This window comes from Mastigoproctus giganteus, chromosome 10, assembly GCF_048544385.1.
Source record: "Mastigoproctus giganteus isolate SK-2022 chromosome 10, ASM4854438v1, whole genome shotgun sequence".
Taxonomy (NCBI): Eukaryota; Metazoa; Arthropoda; class Arachnida; order Uropygi; family Thelyphonidae; genus Mastigoproctus; species Mastigoproctus giganteus.
In genome coordinates this window covers 104,130,808-104,150,012 of record NC_143584.1, presented here as the reverse complement: position 1 = coordinate 104,150,012, position 19,205 = coordinate 104,130,808, and the positions used below count along the sequence as shown (strand labels likewise).

The window sequence follows — 19,205 nt, the reverse complement described above, 5'->3', positions numbered from 1 at the left end:
GTGTAAGTGTTGGCATTTGTGGTATCTGCACAAGTTCAGAATATGCTAGTATTAATTAATCAATAGATATTTTTAGTCAGATACTCTTATTAACACTGTGCATAATTTTCAAAATCATGGAAAATATTAATAATCCTTTCAATTTCAGTTTCAATTTCAAGACGTTTGTGAGCAGATGGTTAAAATGCTAATGAAGTCAATATGAGAAAGATAATCATTCTGTGGAGAAATTCTGTTTCACCATAGCACAATTCAAAGTTTTGTTAATGTTTTTAACCTATTTTTAATGTATTAAAAATAAGCATTATGTATATTACATGAAATTTACATACATACAGAGAGAGAGAGAGAGAGAGAGAGAGAGAGAGAGAGAGAGAGAGAATCCACTCAGTGAATTACTAACCAAAGTAATTCACTGAATACATTTTATGCTTGATATAGGAAAACAAACATATCAGAAAATCAGTTCACAGATCACGAGGAGGCCATGCAAGAAACTTGGGTTGTCTAGAATCAATATATAATTAAGGACTATGTCCTTAATTATAGATTGATTCTAGTTTCATAAATAATTTAGGACTATATGGTTTATGTACAAATAGAATAATTTAGGGAAAAAACCTTTTCTTTCTAATCCTTTATGATTTTCTGGATGACTTCTGGCAAATTTTTCATCAAATCCTTGCTCCAACATAAAATTCACATGGTATTCTTCCCAACTCACTCTACCTAGGAAATTTATGAAATAACAAAATTCAATGAAGTGCACAAAAAGCATGAATTAGCAGTTGTTACAAAACTACTGGTCAAAATTTCCATACAAACAAATATAAAAGACAAATCACAAACAATTTTGTCAAGGATATTACAACAATACTAATAAGCATATGCTATAACTTATAGTTAACTATATAGTATCGGTGTAAATACACCATAGTTAACCCATATATTTGAACTACGTATGTAGAGTAGAGGCCATCGTTTTAATTGTATCTCATAATGCGGTTGCCTTCACAACGAGATAGCTACTATTGCATTATTTCAAATAAATAACGCTTCTCTAGTAGAGAAGACTACTTTTATTTATTTTCAGCGGTCTGGGTGGTGGTACCGCTGAAAATAAATAACAGTAGTCTTCTCTACTAGAGAAGCGTTATTTATTTGAAATACAGCAAACGCCCGCTATTCACAGGGGTTACGTTCCTGAGAAATGCCGCGAATACCGAAAACGCGAATACTGAGTTATGGCTCCCATAGTAATAAAGGGGTTCCGTTCCAAAGTATGAAATATATAAGAAAAACTAGTCTAAAATTTTGTCTGTATGTATTATATGTACCTTCATAATATGACTATGTACATAGACAGTACATAGTGAAATGCAAGCATATGGCATCGAAATGAAAATAAGAAACAATTTAATATTAAATGTAATATTTATTAGAAATTTCAAACAAATCTTTCAAACCAGCACCTTTGCTAGCAAAAAAACTTATCCTGCCAGTGCTATCACCAGTTTCGCTAAAGTGTTGATAAAGGAGTTTTGCCTTTTCACCAATGATGAGTGAAATTAACGGAATTTTATTTTGAGTTCGGTCTTCTATCCACAGATTTAAAGCTTTTTCCATTTTTTCTAATTTAACATCACGAGTTACAGAGCAAATTTTTGAAGCAATTAGCGCGTTTTCACGGACACTACGGCGGATTTTTTCTTCCGATTTCTTGATTGATCGTACCGTTGACTCATTGATTTTATAATGTTTTGCCACTTAGGAGACACTTTCACCATTAGAAATTTTGTCTAATAACACAATTTTATTCGCTAATGTCATCACCTTCTTTGATATTTTCACATTTCCCTTGTTATTCTAGCCATATTTTTGTACGGGTTAGAAAGAACCTGTCCACAATTAAGTCATTTTCTTCCGTTAACACACTCGAAAAAATCTGTTTTACACTGCAAAACAGTACTTTTGTAAGCATATAAATTTATAAATTGATAAATTTATTCAATTTATAAGCATATAAATTAAAAGCAAACGACGAAACCTTCCATGAGAAGCGCATAACACATACTGAACAAGGATTAGCGAGAAACATCCAAGCTCGCGATATTGTCAGCCCTCTCCCCCCCAACCCACTGAGCACTGTTTTGACCGGGAAAGATAATTTTAGCCACGCCCATGTTTTTTTATGGCGAAAAATGTTCACGCCGCTTTAAAATTCACATTTTTTTAGGTTTCATTTTATATTAAATCAGCGACTGCAAATACGCGAATAGCGGGGGTTTACTGTAATGCAATAGTAGCTATCTCGTTGTGAAGGCAACCACATTATGAGATACAATTAAAACGATGCCCTCTACGCTACATACGTAGTTCAAATATATGCGTTAACTATGGTGTATTTACACCGATACTATATAATTAATTATTAAAACCCATAAGGATTATGCCCTGTGCATTTAATTTTCCAAATATAACTTATAGTATATGACATGTGCTATAATAATCTAATAGTAATAGATTTATGCTATAATTTACAGCAACAGTTCCCAAACTACTCAGATCTACTGACCCCTTCAAAAATCAAAAAAAGTTAGCAGACTCCCACACACGCACACAGGGTGTTCAAAGAAAGTGCATCACCCCTTAAAATTGTAATTGTCGCTTTCACTTTTTATACTCAAACACTAAGTTGTTACTTATCTTTTTATATTCTTCTTATGTTACAGTGTCACACAGCAATCTGTAACTATCCCATGCTTCTGCTATATACATTGGTGTTCAAAGAAAGTACTTAAAATTGTAATTGTCATCCGAATAACGTAAGTATATGGCAATATTTCTTTCAGATTGCATCAGATAAGATTGACACGTGTAGGTGATGTAATATGGCATCAGCTGTTACTTTCAGCTATATAAGCATGTTCTGCAGGAGTTGCAGTCATTCCTTGCTTGTGTAAGGATGGCGAGTTACGTGCAATTGACACCACGAAGAAAGAGTGCTATTGTTGCTTTACCTGAGGGAGGATGTTCTTCCCGTCATATTGCTTATAGAGTGTCTTGTAATCAGTCGACAGTGAGTAGATTTCTTTCTAAACTCAAGAACACTGGTTCTGCTGATAGGAAAAAGGGAACCAGAAGCAAGCAAGTCTCTACGCCAAAACAGGCCCATGGTTTGAAGCACTTATGCCTTAAAAACTGTAAAGCTTCTTCGTCTGAACTGAAAAGAGAATAGGAAGAACATACAGGAGTGGTAGCAAGTGCAGTAACAGTCAGAAAACACCTCTTCAAAAATGGACTTTTAGCTCATCATCCTAAGAACCCCTCCTCACACAAAAATTATTATTATTATGCCATATGGTGCAAGGAAGCCTGAGGTTTATGCTGCACCAGCCAAAAAAAAATTTCTGAATTACCCAGAGAGAGAGAGAGAGAGAGAGAGAGAGAGAGAGAGAGAGAGAGAGAGAGAGAGAGAGATAGAGAGAGATAAAAGGGAATCGCCAAAATCACCAAAGAAGAGAAGAATGATGATACCCAGCTCAGGACCCTAGGTGTGCCAAGCCCATACTCAAAATGAAAAAGGCCCAATTAATTTGGTGTAAGCAGCACATCAAATGGACCACCGAGCAGTGGAAGTCAGTTATTTTCTTGAATGAGAAGAAATTCAACCTGCATCGCTGATAGGAGACAAACGATTCACTGTAGGCGTGGTGAAGAATACCATCCAGACTGTATGGTGTCTACAGTGAAATTCACTACCAGCCAAATGATATGGGGGTGCATTTCGTATAACGGAATAGGTCACCTGCAGTTTATAAAAGGTCCTGTAAATGCCAATGGATACCAAATTTCTGGCAACCATTAGAGACCATTTCAACCTGCCAAGTAACTGCATCTTTCAGGGCAACTCTGCTCCTTGTGATTGAGCGAAAAGTGTAAGTAGGCACTTCTGTAGTTACTTTAGCTTCATTTCTCCATTAGAGGTGCGACAGTAATGTGACAGGTGAAAAAAGACTCTTTGTGAACTTCGGGAAGCCATAAATTGTGTTTGGAACCATGAACTATCAGTTGATTATCTTCAGAAATTGATCTTGTCAATGCCTTGATGGTGTGCTGCTGTCATCAGGGCCACAGGCAGTGCGGTTTTCAATTTAAAATAAACTGAAGTAAATCGATGGCTTCTGATAACATTTCAGCCATAATTGTCATGTTTACCAAAACTGTTGTATAAAGGTTGCAAATGCTCATTTTGGAATATTTTGAGAGCACCTGTCAAATATCACTTAGCTTTGCCTTAACTATCAATAAATATCTTTTGTTTATATTTCTATTTGTGATGCTAGTGATTAATGTAACATACCATTGCGAAAAAGGGTTAGAAATGTGAAATTCCTAGGTGATGCACTTTCTTTGAACACCAATGTATATATAGGTAGGTAGAAAGTGAGGAAGACAATGGGAATGAGCTGACAAAACTGAAAATTGAAACTATGGAAAACCCGGAAGGCACAGGTAAAATAAAAATAATAAAAATAAGAAATAAAAAGTACTTGATGCTGTAGATCTTGTGGTTTCAATTTCCAGTTTGGGGTCTAAAACATTAAGAATTTTTTCTTATTTTTATTTTTCACGTACCTTCCGGGTTTTCTGTAATTTCGATTTCCAAATGAGAATTAGCTATCAAAACATGCTTTTGATAACTCATTCCCATTCTCTTCCTTATATATATATATATATATATATTTAACTTATCTATACATTATTACTTATTAAATTACTGTACTACTTAGGAGCATAGGTTTGTAGTGACACCAACCAACCTGCTAGTTGTATATAAATCTAGCCCTGGTATGGATAGCCTTATATATAAAAATATATAACTTAGATACATATAAAAACAACAAGTTAATATAAATTTAAAGAAGATTAGAGAAAGCTGAGAAATTGGAGAAAATTAGCAAAAGTTAGTGAAAATTAACATTCTCCCTCATGGCCATACCTCTGCTAGTTTCCTCAAGAGTTTTGAGCAGACATAGCCTTACTAGAGGAATGTATTATACATACCCGTTTCTGTAATCTCTATACCAGTTTTGCTAGGTTACTTTAGGTAATTACTTGGTGAGTAATTTGGAATAATGAGAGGAAAACATTTTTTTGAATATATGTACTTAATTTTAAATAAACAGGGTGGTTTACGTATATGACAGAAAACTGTGATAGGAGATTTAAAGTCCTATGGGTATGTATCAGATTGAAATATCACAGTACCTCACCTCCATATCCTGTTGTGGTCAGTCTGAAAATGTTCAATTTTCCCGCTCTCATTAGATTTTGTGTAGTACTATTTGTTGCGCAGACGTACCAGGTTTTATCCGTGGCATGATAGTTTACCTTGCTGTAGACAAAATCTAAATGCTTTGCATTCCTGAGAGTTGGCTGGATGTTAATTGTAATTTAAAGCTTGGGAATTGTATATTTTTGCTTGTATTATAGTGGGAAGCAGATACAATATGATATCAATTTAATCCAAAAATGAAAAATAATAGAAATAAATTGAATTGGTAGTATTAAAATTAAACTAAAATGATAGATCTTAAAATTAAACATGTTATCCATGGGGGGGGTGGACTGGCAACACTTTTCTAAGGCATGACGGCCCTGTATGTGCCCTTGGGGATAATTATTTACAAATATATACAGCCTCTTTCATTGTGAATATTAACCCTGTGGTTTCTCATTATATTCTGTGCTTGTAAATAAATCTTGTTTTAGTGGAATGCAATATACCTGCATGGTGATGATGACCAACATGAATGTATTTACATTCATGTTGTTATAATAACTCTGCTAGTGGGGATTTGGTTTTGGATATCCAGGTACCGTGCAGATAGGTGACAAAGCTTCACCTATGCGCAATTAACTTGGAGTTCAAATGGGATCCAATTTACAGCTCTAATTGGAGCTTTTATGTTCTGTGGAAAAGATTTTTTCTAAGATACTATTAGAATTAATGTTAGTAGGTTGCTGTTTGAGTTTAGCTTGTGCAGATGCATCTATGTGGTGTCTGATGTGATTGTCAGGTACTGTATATTGTTTTTGATGAGAGTATTTTTCAGTTTTATTTAAGCTTCCATCATGCTTTCTAGGCTATTTCATGTGTGTATAATTCAGTTGGTTTTCTGATCACATTTCAGTTGGTTTTCTGATCACATTTCCATGTATATTGGCTAATTTAGTTTCCAATTAGTTAGTTTAATAGGGAACACTGGGAAGCTAAACGATAAAAGAGACCGGTTTAGCTTCCCAGCTTTTTACTAACGGGAAACTAAATTAGCCAAAAATATACATGGAAACGTGATCAGAAACCAAACCAACTGAATTATACACACATGCAATAGCCTAGAAAGCATGATGGAAGCTTAAATAAAACTGAAAAATACTCTCATCAAAAACAATATACAGTACCTGACAATTACATCAGCACCACATAGACACAGCTGCACAAGCTAAACTCAAACAGCAACCTACTAACATTAATCCTAATAGTATCTTAGAAAAAATCTTTTCCACGGAACATAAATGCTCCAATTAGAGCTGTAAATTCGCCCCCATTTGAACCCCAGTTAATTGCATATAGGTGAGGCTCGTCACCTATCCGCACGGTACTTGGATGTCCAAAACCAAATCCCCACTAGCAGAGTTATTAACACCACGAATGTCATCATCACCACCATGCAGGTATATTGCATTCCACTAAAATGAGATTTATTTACAACCACGGAATATAACAAAAAACCACAGGTTTAATATTCACAATGAAAGAGGCTGTATATATTTGTAAATAGTTATCCCCAAGGGCATACAGGGCCATCATGCCTTAGAAAAGTGTTGCCAGTCCACCACCCCCCACTACGGATAACATGTTTAATTTTAAGATCTATCATTTCAGTTTAATTTTTTTTTTTTTTTTTGGTCCTTGCTTTTTACCATTATATATGGGGTCAGCGTTTTTATTGTTTAGGCATGCGAATTTTACGGCCGGATGCTGTTCCTGATGCCAACCCTCACCCTTTATCCGGGCTGGGGATATGCGGTGGTCATTCCCTGACCTTTCGCATCCTCCGTATTTGGTGGTCACAGGCTCGAACCGGGATCTAATCAAGAAGCGTGTGCTACGCACTACTGCTCCTGCCCACCTGGCTACGGAATTTTAATACTAAGTCAATTTATTTCTATTATTTTTCATTTTTGGATTAAATTGATATCATATTGTATCTGCTTCTCACTATAATACAAGCAAAAATATACAATTCCCCAAGCTTTAAATTACAATTAACATCCAGCCCACACTCAGGAATGCAAAGCATTCGATTTTGCCTACGGCAAGGTAATGTATATCACGCCATAGATAAAACCTGGTACATCTGTGCAACAAATAGTACTACACACACAAAATCTAATGAGAGCGGGAAAATTGAACATTTTCAGACTGACCGCAACAGGATAGGAGGTGAGGTACTATGATATTTCAATCTGATACATACCCATAGGGTTTTGAATCTCCTATCACAGTTTGCTGTCATATATGTAAACCACCCTGTTTATTTAAAATTAAGAAAAAAAAATCCAAAAGTATATTTTACTCTCATTATTCCAAATTATTCATCAAGTAACTACCTAAAGTTAACCTAGCAAAACTGGTATAGAGATTACAGAAAAGGGTATGTATAATACATTCCTCTAGTATGGCTATATGTCTGCTCAAAGCCCCTGTGGAAGTAGCAGAGGTATGGACATGAGGGAGAATGTTAATTTTCACTAACTTTTGCTAATTTTCTACAATTTCTATACCAGTTATTATAGGAGCCAATACCCTCATTTACGATATTTAATATTTAAATCTAATTGTCAGACATAATTACAATATATATATACAGTAATACCCCGAAGTTACGCGATAGGTGGGTCCGACGAAAAACGCTTAAGTCGAATTCGCGTAAGTCGGGGTACAACTTTGCATATAAATACATATAAATTTTGTTTAATTGGGACCAAGGACTAACAAAAACACTAGTTTAGAAGAAAAATATTAATAAAATTGCAGTTCTTTATACATATTAATACAAAATATGTATTAAAAAAAATAAATGACTTACGTAAAAAAGTTATTTCAATGTCGATGGCTTCATAAAATCTAACAAATTCGTCTGACGACACAGCGCCTTCTTTTTTTCATGCAGAATTTCTTCGTAGCAAGCTAATAATTTTTTTATTCCTTGCTTTGTAGCTATAACGCGTTCTTCGTTGGAGTCTATGTTTTCTAAAATTTTTAAGCCCTTTACAATTGAGCCCTTTTCAATTTTCAACCTGTCAAGTTTACAATTGTCATGTGCTTTTCGCCATTGCTTCATTTAGGCCTGTAGCACGTGCAATATCACATGGTCTTTCATTTCGCTCAAAGCGTTTCACAATTTCATAATTTTTCTCTATCGACAGAGGCGGACTGGCCATAAGCCTTTCCGGGGAAACCCCGGTGGGCCGGTGTGATTTTGGCCATAAACCATAGTATAAGGCCACTATAAATTTTCCCGGGTAAGAATTTTTGACCCAGTCCGCCTCTGTTTATCGATAATTGCTTTTCTTTTTCTCTCTGAATCTGCAGTGTCTTCACCAGTACGCTTCCTTTTCACACCTTTTAGGTATTTTACTCATTTTTAGGGAATCAAGCACAATTACAAAATGAGGAGGCACGCCTGATACGCATAAACAAAGCGGCGCGCGTGTAGCAACTGAATAAACAACACCATAAAGGCAGAGATACACTATTAACACCTCACATTTCTAGGGGTTACTACCATAAAACAATAAAAATCCAGTTGCGTTTCTGCTAGTGAAATCTGTTATAAACTGGTAGTAAACTCGATCTAATTGCATACCGATAGCTGGAATTGTGTTGGTTTTTACGTTATTATGGTGAAATGTGTTTCCCCTTCATTGATATAAAAAACATAAATACATTTTCTGAATCTTCTCTTCATTCCTATCGTGTTGCGTTCGGTTGGGGTGATTCTGCGTTCGACTGCCATTTCTTGTAAACACAAAGGCGAATCGTGCATAAGCCAATTCGGTTCGTGTTATATTATAAGATATCGTTACCGTATTTATAAATAGTGTATGATCGAATTCGTGTAGTGTAAACACGTGTTATACGAGGACTGACTGTATACGGCTCGACCGACGCGATCCATTTCTCTCGTGAAAACGATGTAATTTCCGACAAAAGTTGAGCACGAATTCGAACGCACACATATAAATACGACAGTTGGAATACAAATTCTTGTACTGTATATGTGTGCAGCTCATGCGCAGCAAAGTTGAATTTTGTTCATCTTTCGCTCTCATTCTCCGCCGTCGCACCGTATATCGATAACATATGAAAAACAACCTTGAAGATAGTGGGCGGCAGTGTTGCCAAACGAAAAAATCAAGAACCGCGTAACTCCTAGTTCGCGTAAGTCGGGGTATTACTGTATATATATATATATATATATATATATATATATATATATGTGTGTGTGTGTGTGTGTGTATGTTTGTGTGTGTGCGTATATATGTATGAACACTGGGTTATGAATGCGATTGTATACAAATAATTGCAAAAATAAATGTTTTTTCTATAACGAAACTGCGATTCTATCAGTATATTTTTAGGAAAATAAACACATTATTTGATACCTTCTGAACGTTTTGTAGACCCTCTGGAACTGGTCAATGGAACTCCTCACACACGCACACGCTTTGGGAAACAATGACTTACAGTATAAACCAAAAACAATAATAACTTAAAAATGTGATTATGACCCAAATCACATTTATGTGAAATATAAACATATAACTAATAAACACCAAGTGTGTGTGCACGCGCGCACATACGTTCCTGGCTAAAGGATCTATTAAAAATTCAGAATCTATTCTACACTAAGTTACATTATGCAAGCTACTTAGCTTACTTCATTGGAGATATTATTTAAAGTTAAAAGCACAATTCTGACAAATTAAAATATGATCTAAAACATGGTTTCTAAAAATCAAGATAACTGCATATATGACTGTCTGAACATACAAGGAGAAAGGAGGTTTGCCTGCTTTCCTAATCACTGGTTCTTACACTTAATGAATTCAAACAAAAAGTAGAAGTGATCCCGAGGAGAGAAGATTTCAGATTGGTTGGATCACTTGAATAGAGACATCGTACAGTGTGTCTTCACTGGCTATGGGTTTTGGAAGCTCCTACTGAATAAAAGATTCCATTGTTGTGTTGTATATTGAAAAGGGGTTTCTTTAATTAATTTTCTATTTAATGTAACTTCAATGTATTTAAACTTTTACCATTCATGGCTAATCTGTCATGAATTTTACAAAATCTACGGCAGATTAGCTGAATTATCATGTACCAAAATGTAAAAGCTTAATGCCTAAACCAACATGTTATAGCTTAATACATATAAATTAAACTTGATAAGGAGATATGGAATTCATATAACATAAACTTGGTAGGATATACGAAATAAATACACATACCAAAAGCTCGATACAGAAATATATAGTTTTATTACTGCATTGAGATATCAGTTTAGTGTAGTCTTCTTTAATTGTATCGAAATCATGCCACAGACCAGAGCAGGAAAGCAAAAAGCACAAGGAGAACAGGGAGGGGGGGGGGTTGTACTCTGAATCATAGCCTTCTGAAATTGATGTTTGTGGAGCTATCAGGAACTGAATATTATATTGCCAAGGAAGATGTCTTTGTGTGTGCTCGATGTAAGGAATTGAAGAAAGTTAGGCCCCAAGTCAGCATTGTTATGGGCCTTTATGAGAGCTTGAAGAACAGGGTAGACGCAATCGAAGGATTTAAATTGGGGGACCATCAAGCGCTCAGCTGCCCATATCAATGCCAGAGCTTGCACTTTATCATCAAGCAACACAGCAAACCCCAAGGCATAATGCACTGATCCCAAAGGAACTAGTTGTCAGTGACTATACTGTCAAGGAAACGGGAAATATATTGTACAAAAAGGATGGGTGGAATAGGACCGGCGTATGTCTGCCGGGACAAAAGTTGATGGTGTAGAACGGATATCTTTTAAGGGCAAAGGTGATGTTGTACACATTGGCACAAATGACATTACGAGTGGTGCCTTCGTAGCCAGGTGGGAAGGAGCAGCAGTGTGTAGCACACGCTTCTTGATTACACCGGGGTTCGAGCCCGTCACCACCAAATACGGAGGATGCGGAAAGGTCAGGGAATGACCACCGCATATTCCCGGAGCAATATGGCCTAATGCTCCTAAAAACCAAATAACAACAACAACAACAACATTACGAGTAGATTTTCGGAATTATTTAGCAAGTACAGGTCAATGTTGAAAAAAAGTCATCAATTAGGGTTAAATTTGAAAGTGTCTGCAATTCTGTCCAGACACGATAGGAGGGAGTATATTATGAGAGAGCGAGCCTTGTCAATCAATTCGGCCCTGGAGAGACAGTGCAAGGCTCATGGGGTAGAATTTTTCTCAACGTAGTCTGTGTTTGTTAACAGGAGATTGCTTCTACAAGGATGGGATACACTTAAATAGAAAGGGTGCAAGAATATTTGCTGATGCCATCAAGGTAGTGTTAGGTGTGTCGGAAAACTACAAGCTTGGGTGGGGGGATACACAGACTAATAGATTAACAATGGCAGCAGGCAGAGGCGAAAGCGATTCTTGCACTGCTTCTACTGGAATGAGCAGCAGCCTGGAAAACAAAGTGCAGGAGATTCCAGAGACAGCTGGGAGTCATTTCGGAACAAGTAAATACATGGGATGTGTTAGGGTAGCAAAGAATAGGAACATGTGCATGTATACTTGTGTGTATACTTGTGTGTACACCAATGCTAGGAGTTTGGTAAATAAATTTAATGAATCTGAGGTGTTGGTCAAAACATCAAAGGCAGATATTGTTGGGATATCAGAGATGTGATGTCACAGATATAAGGAATGCCGAACTTGAATTTGGGGAATACAATGTGTACAGAAAGGATAGACAGGATAAGAATGGAGGAGGGATTATGCTATTAGTTAAGAAACACACAAAATCCAAGAAAGTGCAGTCAGTCGACATGGCGGGACAGGGCAGTTTCGAGTCAGTTTGGTGTGACATAAGCACTGGGAAAGCAAAATTGAGAGTAGGAGTGTGTTATAGGCCTAATGACTCAGATGAGTATAATAAACAACTGTAGAGAGAAATAGAGTGGGCCAGTAAATCAGTGTCTTATAATGAGGGATTTTAATTTCCCAAATATTGACTGGAATTTCTGGGTTGGTCACTCACACACTAGCAAGGCTTTTATGGATTTATTGGATGATTGTTTTCTACAGCAGCATGTTCAGGAGGCAACTAGAGGGAGTAATACTCTTGATCTGATTATCAGTAGTGATTCTTAATGCATTAAGAATCTGCAGATAAAGAAACCACTAGGTGGCAGTGATCACAATATGATGAAGTGTGATTTACTCTAAGAGGTAACTACCGTCAGGGGTAAAGGGAAGGGTTTTTGCTTTCGTAAAGGTGACTACAGTGGTCTGAGACAGTATTTAAATTCTCTGCGGTGGGGCCAACTGATGACGTTACCAACAGCAAATTCAAAATGGGAAGTATTCAAAGAATTAATCTTGTTAGCTAATAGCTACCAATTGGTAATATTACCAACTTAGTTGGTAATATTACCAATATTACCAACTAAGAAATATTGTTCAAGGTTTAGGCCTAAGTGGATGTCAGATGAACTAATGAGACATGTGGCAGAGAAGAAAAATGCATGGGATACATATAAATTAACAGGTGACACAGAAGCGTATGATAGATATAAGCTGGTCTGTAACCAAATCAAAAAGGAAGTTAGCTAGACAAAGGCAGATTACGAGATATCTTTGGTAAAGGATGCAAAGAAAAACAGCAAAGAGTTCTTTACTTATGTAAACTCTAGAAGGAAGGGGATGAATCAGATTGGTCCATTTGATATCGATGGTTCAACTGTTGATGATCCTGCTCATGTAGCTAACAACCTAAATGAGTATTTTGCATCTACATTCACAAATGGAGTTATTCAGGGAGGGGGAAAGATAGAGGTGAATTAAACTTTGGCAGAAAGCTAGATGATTTTGTAATAACTGAGAAGAAAGTGGAGGAGAAATTGTTGATGATAAACATAAGAAAGGCACCTGGGATGGTGAGTTCTATCCAATTATATTAAAGGAGGCAGCAAAGGAAGTAAGCAAACCCTTACCCATAATTATGAGAGCTTCCTTGGACTCATGAGAGGTATCCATGGACTGGAGATGTGCAAATGTGACCCCAATTCACAAAGGAGGATCAAAGGGCAACAGAAGTAATTACAGACCTGTTAGTCTGTAATTAGTTCTGTTCCAGGGAAATTAATGAAGGCATGGTTAAAGAAGTACAGCAGGATTATCTAGACAAGACTTCAGTTATAGCTCAGACACAGCATGGATTTGTTAAGGGGAAGTCTTGTCTGACCAATTTGATTGGATACTATGATGTGGGTCACAGCGGAACTGGATGCAAATAATTTTGATATCATATATTTAGATTTTAGAAAGGCTTTTGATACTGTTGCACAAATTGGAGCAGTGTTTTTTTTTTTTGGTTGTTGTTGGCACATCGGCTTCTGTGGCCATAATGCACCTCCCAAGGTTTTTGACGTACTTTGATCTAAGCCCGAGGTCAGATTCAAATTCGCGACCTTTGGGTTGCCAGGCAGGCACTTTACCCACCCAGCTAGCCTGGTCGGCTTGGAGCAGTGTGGCATTGGAGGAAAATTGCTGCTATGGATAAAGGGATGGTTGAGTGGGAGAAGACAGATAGTGGTAATCAATGAACACTGCTCTTCGCAGACTAATGTTATTAGTGGAGACTCCCGGAGTTAAGTGTTGGGTCCATTGTTGTTTTCTGTATTTATTAATAATATTGATGGTATATCAGACTTAATGTCAAAGTTTGCAGATGATACGAAGGTCGGCAAGGTTGTTAATGACACTAATGACAGTACGCTGCTGCTGCAACAGGATCAGAAAAGTTGAGCAGATGGGCTGCTCAACTTTTCTGATCCTGTTTTCTGATCAAAGGAGGAAACAAGTTTAACATTGACAAATGTAAAGTAATGCATATGGGAAGCAGTAAACCCAAAGTAACCTATCAAGTGTGTGGTACTACACTGGTAGTGGTGGAGAATGAAAAGGACCTGGGGGTAATTGTGCAGGCAGATATGAAGTTTTCTGAGCAGTGCAGACAGTCTGCAAGAGTAGCTCATGGAGTCTTGTCAATGAGATATAAGAATTTTTCTAGCAGGGATAAGGAGGAGGTGATTATCCCCTTGTATAAGGCAATGGTCAGGCCACACCTTGAGTACTGTATACAGGTCTGGAGGCCTCATTTAGGAAGGATGTAGAGCTACTGGAGCATGTTCAGAGAAGGGCAACAAGATTAGTGAATGGAACAAAGGGTTGCTCTTACGAAGAAAGGCTTAAGTTTTGCAAATTACAGTGTTTGGAGACTAGGTACCTGCGAGGTGATCTGATTGAGGTGTATAAAGACTTGAATGGTTTGAGCATGCTCAATGCCGATGGGATTCTTCCTCTTGCTCAGAATAATCGCCTGAGGGGACATAAATTCAAATTGAGGAAAGACAGTTGTAGAATAGACATGTGGAAGTTTGCCTTTAGCCAGGTGTGGTTGATTGCTGGAACAAACTTCCATCTGTAGGATGGAAGTTTGTATCTTGTACCTAGTTGATATCTTAGATTCAAGGAATCTAAGCTATCAACTAGACATACATTTGGAGCGAGTGGATGGGTGAAATTAGATTTTTTATTTTTTTTGGCTGATGCTATATAAGCTTGCTTTCTTGCATAATGTGCCTTTACTAATGCCAGTGCTAATAATATACCCCCCCCCCCATCTTGTCTGGGCAGAATTGGAGACATTTTCAAATTTAACCTTAAGTTGCGACTTTTTTATAACATTGACCTGTACTTATTAAGTAATTCCGTAGATTTCCTTCTCTTAATGTCATTAGTGCCAATGTGTACAACGATATCACCTTTTGTGTCCGTAAAGGATGATATCTGCTCTATGTCATCAACTTTTACCCCTGGCAAACACATCCTGGTCCTGTTCCACCTATCCGTTTTGCACAATATATTTCCCATTTTCCAGATTATAGAGCCACCACTACCAACAACAACAAACTAGGTCCTGTCGGACCAGTGCATTCTGCCTTGGTGATGGTCACTGTCTTGCTTGATGATCAAGTGCAAACTTTGGTGTTGATTTTGGCAGCTGAGAGGTTGATGGGCCCCCAATTTATATCCTTTGAGGGAATCCACCCTATTCTTCAGGCTCTGGTAAGGCCCATAACAACACTGAGTTGGTGTCTAACTTCCTAACATCAAGTACACACACACACAAAGACATCCCCCACTTGGCAATATCATGTCCCATTCCTGTAGCTCCACAAACGTCAAACAAGTGGAGATGTGGGGGAAACCCCTGCTGCTGTTAGACATGAACACACTATGCACTAAAAAAAAAAAAAAAAAAAACCATCAAACAAGCAGTACATTTTAAAAGGATGTCATTCAGAGAACCCCCCCCCTCAGTTCCCCCCAAGCCACAGCACTCCCACTACCTTGAGCCTTTTGCTTTGCTGCTCTGCTTTGTGGTATGATTTTGATTCAATTCTGATAAACTAAACTATATTAAAAAATACTACAATAAAATTTAGTAGTAAAAATACTACAAATATATATATATATATATATATATATATATATATATTTCAGTACTGAACTTACAGTATATGTACCTCTTATCTCCCACGAAGTTTATCATATGAACTCCATATCTCCTATGAACTTTAAGTTATAGGTATAAAGTTAGAACATTAAGTTGGTAAAATAGATAATAAATTTAATTATCTATTATAAACCTATGTGATTCACGCGTGAGCTATTTGCAATACTATATCAATGCCAAATCACCAATTCTAAAAGCTCTTTGAATATTAATGTCGTACGTTACAGACTATATTATAGAGTTAAATTATTAAAAACACAATGTTCTGTGTTCTACTGAACAACAAACTAACTAACCAATTAGCAGATTATCTTCATTATACAGTCAGACCTCTCTTCAACAAACTTCCATATAGCAAATTTTTCTACGTAGCGAACTTTTTTGATTTCCCTGTGGTCATTAATTGAAAATAGTTTCCGTATAACAAAGAAAATTTCCATAAAACGAACTGAATTCGAGAGACCTGTGTACGCATTGTTCACACCTCTGGCCTTTAGGCAATAGAGCTGAGGCTTTTGAAAGCATGAATTAAGAGCTAAAAGGATCAAGAATTAATCACTTTAGCTTTAATAGCTAGGAAGTTTAATTCTTAATAGCAATATTTAATTCTTAATAGGAAGTTTAATTCTTTAATAGCTAGGAAGTTTAATTCTTAATAGCATACCAAAATTTAGTGTTGCCTGTAAAGCATATACTGTACCGAGAAGTTGTGCTGGGCAAATGCAATCTATGTGTCCACAGCCATTGTCAAAGATTAAGGAATATTCCCAACATGGACATTGGTTCTTGTCAACCTTTTTCCTATTGCAAGCACCCTATTAGAGAATTAGGAGAGAGTGATTTTCCTGTATGCTGGAAATTCATCTGCTGTTATGCAGAAATGAGTCATCCACACTTTCACTAAATTTCACCTGTCTCTGTATGGTAGGTACAAGTAAATCAGTTTTGTTTTAGCTGCTGTTCAAGTAACCTTACAATGTCTAGGAGGAAATCCTTGAGTGTAGCAGAAAAAGTGGAAGTGCTTAATAGTGTTCATCAGGGCGTTAAAAAAAATTTTAAAAAGAAATTGCTTTAAAATTCGGTATTCCTGCCAGTAGTGCGTCAACCATTCTAAAAAACTGTTTCGATTCTCAAACTGTTGAGGAAATGGGACCCAGTTGGAAGCATGCAAAATTATGCCTATATGAAATGTTCTTCATCTACTTAAAAAATGAAGCAGTTTTTAAGTAGATGAAGTTAGCATTAGCATTAACAGAGGCATACGATGCAAGAAAGCAAGCTTATGCAGCATCAGCCAAATAAAAAAAATAAAAAATGCTCCCATTTCACCCCTCCATTCGTTCCAAATGCCTGTCCAGCTCAGACTTAAATTTATTTAGGCTATTAGCTTCCACAACAAAAGATGGAAGCCTGTTCCCCCAATCAACTACCCACTGGCTAAAGGCAAATTTCTGCAACTATCTTTTAGCATTAGCATTAGTAGAGGCATTTGATGCAAGAAAGCAAGCTTATGCAGCATCAGCCAAAAAATAAAAAATAAATAAATAAATAAAAAATAACCACTTCCACTTCACCCCTCTGTTTGTTCAAAATACCTGTCCAGCTGAGCCTTTAACTTATTTAGGCTATCAACTTCCATGACAAGGGATGGAAGTCTATTCCACCAACCAACCACCCGCTGGCTAAAGGCAAATTTCCTCACGTCTATCCTACATCTGTCTTTTTTCAATTTGAATTTATGCCCTCTCAGGTGATTATTCTGAGCAAGAGGAAGAATCCCATCAGCATTCAGCATGCTCAAACCATTCAAGGCTTTATACACCTCTATCAGATCACCTCGCCGGTGCCTAGTCTCCAGACACTGTAATTTGCAAAACTTAAGCCTTTCTTCGTAAGAGCACCCCTTTGTTCCATTCACTAATCTTGTTGCCCTTCTCTGTACTCGTTCCAGCATCTCTACATCCTTCTTGAAATGAGGCCTCCAGACCTGTATACAGTACTCTAGGTGTGGTCTGACCATTGCCTTATACAAGGGAATAATCACCTCCTTATCCCTGCTAGAAACATTCCTATATATCATCGACAATACACTATGAGCTACTCTTGCAGCCCGTCTGCACTGCTCAGAAAACTTCATATCTGCCTGCACAACCACCCCCAGGTCCCTTCCATTCTCTACCACTGTCAGTGTAGTACCACAGAGTTGATACGTTGCTCTGGGGTTGCTGTTTCCCATATGTAGTACTTTACATTTGTCAATGTTAAACTTCATTTGCCACCTCTCAGCCCATCTGCTCAACCTTTCCAGATCCTGTTGCAGTAGCATAGTGTCAGTAGTGTCCTTGACAACCCTGCCAACCTTCGTATCGTCTGCAAACTTGGACATTAAGCTTGATATACCATCATCAATATCATTTATAAATACAGAAAACAATAATGGACCCAATACTGAACACTGAGGGACTCCACTAATAACATTAGTCCACGATGAGCAGTGTCCATTGATTACCACTCTGTCTTCTCCCCCTCAACCACCCCTTTATCCATAGCAGCAATTTGCCTCCAATGCCACACTGCTCCAATTTGCGCAGCAGTCTTCCATGACAACAGTATCAAAAGCCTTTCTAAGATGAAAGACTACTGACACTATGCTGCTGCAACAGGATCTGGAAAGGTTGAACAGATGGGCTGAGAGGTGGCAAATGAAGTTTAACATTGACAAATGTAAAGTACTACATATGGGAAACAGTAACCCCAGAGCAACGTATCAACTCTGCGGTACTACACTGACAGTGGTGGAGAATGAAAAGGACCTGGGGGTAATTGTGCAGGCAGATATGAAGTTCTCTGAGCAGTGCAGACGAGCTGCAAGAGTAGCTCATGGTGTCTTGTCAATGATATACAGGAATTTTTCTAGCAGGGATAAGGAGGTGATTATTCCCTTGTATAAGGCAATGGTTAGGCCACATTTTGAGTACTGTATACAGGTCTGGAGGCCTCATTTCAAGAAGGATGTAGAGCTGCTGGAACGGGTACAGAGAAGGGCAACAAGATTAGTGAATGGAACAAAGGGTTGCTCTTACGAAGAAAGGCTTAAGTTTTGCAAATTACAGAGTCTGGAGACTAGGCACCGGCGAGGTGATCTGATAGAGGTGTATAAGGCTTTGAATGGTTTGAGCATGCTCAATGCCAATGGGATTCTTCATCTTGCTCAGAATAATCACCTCAAAGGGCATAAATTCAAATTGAGGAAGGACGGATGTCGGATAGATGTGCGGAAATTTGCC

General features: G+C 37.4%; 1 protein-coding gene across 1 annotated transcript in view; it reads right to left on the bottom strand.

Annotated features, from left to right (window-relative positions):
- myd (stromal cell derived factor mayday) overlaps window positions 1-19,205 on the bottom strand; it is a 181,130-nt gene that overhangs the window by 96,196 nt on the left and 65,729 nt on the right. Inside the window, exon 3 of the mRNA XM_090382877.1 lies at window positions 622-729. Coding sequence (XP_090239003.1) covers window positions 622-729 — 108 coding nt within the window. The remainder of the gene's footprint in view (window positions 1-621; window positions 730-19,205) is intronic.